Raw genomic sequence first — 5,355 nt, forward strand, 5'->3', positions numbered from 1 at the left:
TCAGACGTTTCTTATAGTTGGCCATCAGGTTTGCACACATCCCAGGAGGGATTTTGTCCCACACCTCTTTGCAGATCTTCTCCAAGTCATTAAGGTTTCGAGGCTGACGTTTGGCAACTCGATCCTTCAGCTCCTTCCACAGATTTTCTATGGGATTAAGGTCTGGAGTCTGGCTAGGCCACTCCAGGACCTTAATGTGCTTCTACTTGAGCCACTCCTTTGTTGCCTTGGCCGTGTGTTTTGGGTCATTGTCATGCTGGAATACCCATCCACTACCCATTTTCAATGCCCTGGCTGAGGGAAGGAGGTCCTCACCCAAGATTTGACGGTACATGGCCCCGTCCATCGTCCCTTTGATGCGGTGAAGTTGTCCTGTCCCCTTAGCAGAAAAACACCCCCAAAGCATAATGTTTCCACCTCCATGTTTGACGGTGGGGATGGTGTTCTTGGGGTCATAGGCAGCATTCCTCCTCCTCCAAACACGGCGAGTTGAGTTGATGCCAAAGAGCTCCATTTTGGTCTCATCTGACCACAACACTTTCACCCAGTTCTCCTCTGAATCATTCAGATGTTCATTGGCAAACTTCAGACGGCCCTGTATATGTGCTTTCTTGAGCAGGGGGACCTTGCGGGCGCTGCAGGATTTCAGTCTTTCACGGCGTGGTGTATTACCAATTGTTTTCTTGGTGCCTATGGTCCCAGCTGCCTTGAGATCATTGACAAGATCCTCCCGTGTAGTTCTGGGCTGATTCCTCACCGTTCTCATGATCATTGCAACACCACGAGGTGAGATCTTGCATGGAGCCCTAGGCCGAGGGAGATTGACAGTTCTATTGTGTTTCTTCCATATGCGAATAATCTCACCAACTGTTGTCACCTTCTCACCAAGCTGCTTGGCGATGGTCTTGTAGCCCATTCCTGCCTTGTGTAGGTCTACAATCTTGTCCTGACATCCTTGGAGAGCTCTTTGGTCTTGGCCATGGTGGAGAGTTTGGAATCTGATTGATTGATTGCTTCTGTGTCTTTTATACAGGTAACAAACTGAGATTAGGAGCACTCCCTTTAAGAGTGTGCTCCTAATCTCAGCTCGTTACCTGTATAAAAGACAAGTCGCTCTGGATAAGAGCGTCTGCTAAATGACCAATTATTTATTTATTATTTATTATTTACAACTGGGAGCCAGAAATCTTTCTGATTGAGAGGGGGGTCAAATACTTATTTCCCTCATTAAAATGCAAATCAATTTATAAATTTTTTGACATGCTGTCTCTCACTGTTCAAATAAACCTACCATTCAAATTATAGACTGATAATTTCTTTGTCAGTGGGCAAACGTACAAAATCAGCAGGGGATCAAATACTTTTTTCCCCTCACTGTATGTGTTATTTCATAGTTTTGATGTCTTCACTATTATTCTACAATGTAGAAAATAGTAAAAATAAAGACAAACCCTTGAATGAGTAGGTGTTCTAAAACTTTTGACCGGTAGTGTATATACTGTATTATATTCTACTGTATTTTAGACTGTGCCACTCCGACATTGCTCTTCCTAATATTTATATAGTTCTTAATTCCATTCTTTTACTTTTAGATTTGTGTATATTGTTGTGAATTGTTAGATACTATTGCATTGTTGGAGCTAGGAACACAATCACCCGCAATAACATCTTCTAAATATGTGTATGTGACCAATAAATAAAAGGCATATCTTGGCAAAGTAGAAATGCTCACTAACAGACAGGGATGTAAACAAATTTGTGCACAATATTTGAGAGAAATAAGCTTTTTGTGCATATGGAACATTTCTGGGATCTTTTATTTTAGCTCATGAAAAATGGGACCAACACTTTACATGTTGCGTTTATATTGTTGTTCAGTATACAGTGGGGAGAACAAGTATTTGATACACTGCCAATTTTGCAGGTTTTCCTACTTACGAAGCATGTAGAGGTCTGTCATTTTTATCATAGGTACACTTCAACTGTGAGAGACGGAATCTAAAACAAAAATCCAGAAAATCACATTGACAAATTAATTACTTAAAAATCATACAATGTGATTTTCTGGATTTTTGTTTTAGATTCTGTCTCTCACAGTTGAAGTGTACCTATGATACAAATTACAGACCTCTACATGCTTTGTAAGTAGGAAAACCTGCAAAATCGGCAGTGTATCAAGTACTTGTTCTCCCCACTGTATATTGACAATGTGTAAAGACCGACCTATTAGATGAATTGTACACATATGACATAGTAAACAACAAAGTAAACTGTAACAGAAGCATGTGGATAGAGAAAGAGCGTGGTCATGTTGCACCGTGCTGCATTATTTATCTAGAGCAGACAGTTTGATTTGAACGGGCCAAGCCAACGTCCTCCTCTTACTGTGCATCTGATACAGAGAGAGAGAAAATACCAAATGCTGCTGGTTTATCACAAGTCCAAATGATTATTAGTATGAGTTCTGGATTAGAAAAAAATAACATAAGAGACAAACATGTAAAAACTTTATTTCTACAGACTGGAAATACCTCATGAAAGAGAACATATGTCAACCACTATGTACAAAAAAAATATCAATAATATATATTTATATTTTCTATACCTATTAAAATATATCAAAAGAAGCAGCTATTTGTCTTCTGAGGAACTCGTTTCTTTTCTCAATGTTTTCTGAAACAGTTTTTTAAATATCCTTCAGCTGTAAATGAAACGTAAATAAATTAAAAATATATAACCAAAAAAATCGTAATTATTTCTGTGAGATGCTGGAATACTGCAGAGTGTGAGGAGAAAGACGACAACAAGCTTCTCCAGTGGATCGATAAAGTTTGTTTGAAGATTTAAAGAAGGATTTGACACATTCATCCATCCAAAAGTTAGTTCTCAAATCTCAGATAGTCTGTCGTTCGTTGACGACTTGAGAGTACAAAGATACAGAGACACAGCTCTATTATGCAGGCTATAGCCAGAGATAGAAGAGAAGGGCACTTTTACACTGAGCGACCCAGGTGGACCTCCATGGTCCAGGGAGACCCAGGGACCCAGTGAGGGCTGACCTGCCCAGGGAGAGCTCCTCGGCCTGGGCAAGGGACAGTCTGGAGAGTCCTGGGGTTAGCAGCTTTCTGGTTGTCCCACAGTTAGATTCACAGTTGTTTCCCCCAAACCACCTCCCATATGTGGAACATTGGCAATATATTTTTTAAGGATCGAGGACTAGAAAGAAGCAGTGGGGGGACATTAACATACATACCGTAGTGTATTGGATGTGGCATCTTGACAAGAAAGCATTAACGTCCTGAGGTATGTCTGTACACTTCGAGCCTCTGAGTGATAAAAGTGATCATCTATATAAAATGAAAAAACAAAACAAAAATATATTTATATCTATGCATCTGTGTGAGGGAAAAGGTTGGGCATAAGGGAGGTAGGGATACGATATCCATATAATGTTCTGTTAGGAGGGACTAGACCGAGGCAGGGCTAGTATCCGTCCATTAGTCTTTCCCCCGTTCATGTGTGTGTACGGGATGTGTTCCTCATAGCTGTTTTGCCTCAACCCCAGCGACGAACCCGCTTCGTCCCTCTCCGAGCTGTGGTCTCCCCTCTGAGAGTACGAGGAACTGTGGTCCCCTCTCTGGGAGTAGGAGGACGGGTCCAGGGGAATGCTCTCCATGTTGTCCATGTCTAGGTCAAAGTCCTCCTGCTCCTGAGGCTTGTTTTCCTGGCTGTAGTAGAAGGAGACCTCCTGGAAGGACTGGTGAAGGTCCTCGTGGAGCATTTCAATGATCTCCCGGAAGCTGGGACGCAGCTTGGGGTTGTACTGCCAGCACATCGACATCAGGTCGTGTCTGAATAGGAGGAGAGAGGAGCTGCTGTTACATGAAATAGTTAAGAGCTGATGTTTATTGTCGTTTAAACATGATTTCATCAATATCACACACAAAAGTGTAATCCATGTTCCATACAGTTCCCTTCAATTATGATTAATCTTGTTATGACCAGTCACAGCTGGACATAGATATGTACAGTACGGAGGTGAGACTTACAGCCGGTCAGCACAGTTGTCTGGTCGGTCCAGATATCCTCCGTCCATGACGAACTTCAGGACCTGCTCATTGGACAGGCCCTGGTACGGCTGCTCCGCTAGGGTACTGACCTCCCACAGCACCACACCAAATGACCTGGGAGAGACACACACGAAAACATAGGAGAGAGACAAAATCTGTGGTAGGTAGGGAGAAAATCTTGAGAGGAACCAGATTCTGTCCTTCTGGACCAGGGATGGGCAACTCCAGTCTTTGGGGCCCTGATTGGTGTCAAACGTTTGTCCCAGCCCCAGCTAACACACCCGACTCCAATAATCAACTAATCATGATATTCAGTTTAGAATGCAATTAGTTTAATCAGCTGTGTTCGCTAGGGACACGACGGTGGTAGGCCTGATCACCGACGACAATGAGACAGCCTATAGGGAGGATGTCAGTGACCTGGCAGTGTGGTGCCAGGACAACAACCTCTCCCTCAACGTCAGCAAGTAGTGATGAGCGATTTATTACTCTTTGAGGTCAGTTCGGTTTCATTATTACAAAAATAATCACGGTTTTCAATTTAGGTTTAAATACATTTTTTTGTACATTAAATGCACTATGTGGGTTGAATGCTGTAACACAGAATAAAACAAGTAATAAAAGTCCCATGGTCGTGACTATTAATACTTAATACTTATTAACCATTATTTATTACGTTTACATTTTACATTTTAGTCAGTTAGCAGACACTCTTATCCAGAGCGACTTACAGTTAGTGAGTGCATAAATTTTTATTTTTTTCATACTAACGTTACTTAAAAAAAATATTTGTTTTATTTGATTACTATTACTATTATTTAATTCCATGTCAACTCATACAGTATAGAGCTGCTGCTTATGCTGTCTGACAAAATCACTATTTTAGTAGTTTTTCAAAGTAATTAAGGCATTATTTTATGACTGCTGAATACCAACTTTCAATCACTTAGATCAGGGTTTCCCAAACCCGGGCCCCCCTCCCCGGGTGCACATTTTAGTTTTTCTGCCCTAGCGTTACACAGCTGATTCAAATAACCAAGTCATTATCAAGCTTTGATTATTTGAATCAGCTGTGTAGTGCTAGGGTAAAAACCAAAATGTGCACCCAGGGGGGGCCCCGGGACCGAGTTCAGGCTCGCGAAGCAGCTGCATTCTATCCCTCTCGATCGCATGTTCTCTCTTCTCTCAGTCTCCGTGTCTTGCTCCGCACAGACCGAACAAGTTTAAACGGGCGCGCAATGGATTATGGTCATTGTAGTTAATTACCAAGTTTACCATTTATTCC

General features: G+C 41.8%; 1 protein-coding gene across 1 annotated transcript; it reads right to left on the minus strand.

The window, feature by feature from the left end:
* Positions 1-2,494: 2,494 nt before the first annotated feature.
* Positions 2,495-4,342, minus strand: LOC121559993 (insulin receptor-like; the record flags this gene model as incomplete). Its single annotated transcript, XM_045217402.1, has 2 exons — positions 2,495-3,851; positions 4,050-4,342. Coding segments are annotated over 2 exons (687 nt in total), but the record flags the coding sequence as incomplete, so codon positions are not given.
* Between the last annotated feature and the right edge of the window lie 1,013 nt (positions 4,343-5,355).

This window comes from Coregonus clupeaformis, unplaced genomic scaffold (genome assembly GCF_020615455.1).
Source record: "Coregonus clupeaformis isolate EN_2021a unplaced genomic scaffold, ASM2061545v1 scaf1049, whole genome shotgun sequence".
Taxonomy (NCBI): domain Eukaryota; kingdom Metazoa; phylum Chordata; class Actinopteri; order Salmoniformes; family Salmonidae; genus Coregonus; species Coregonus clupeaformis.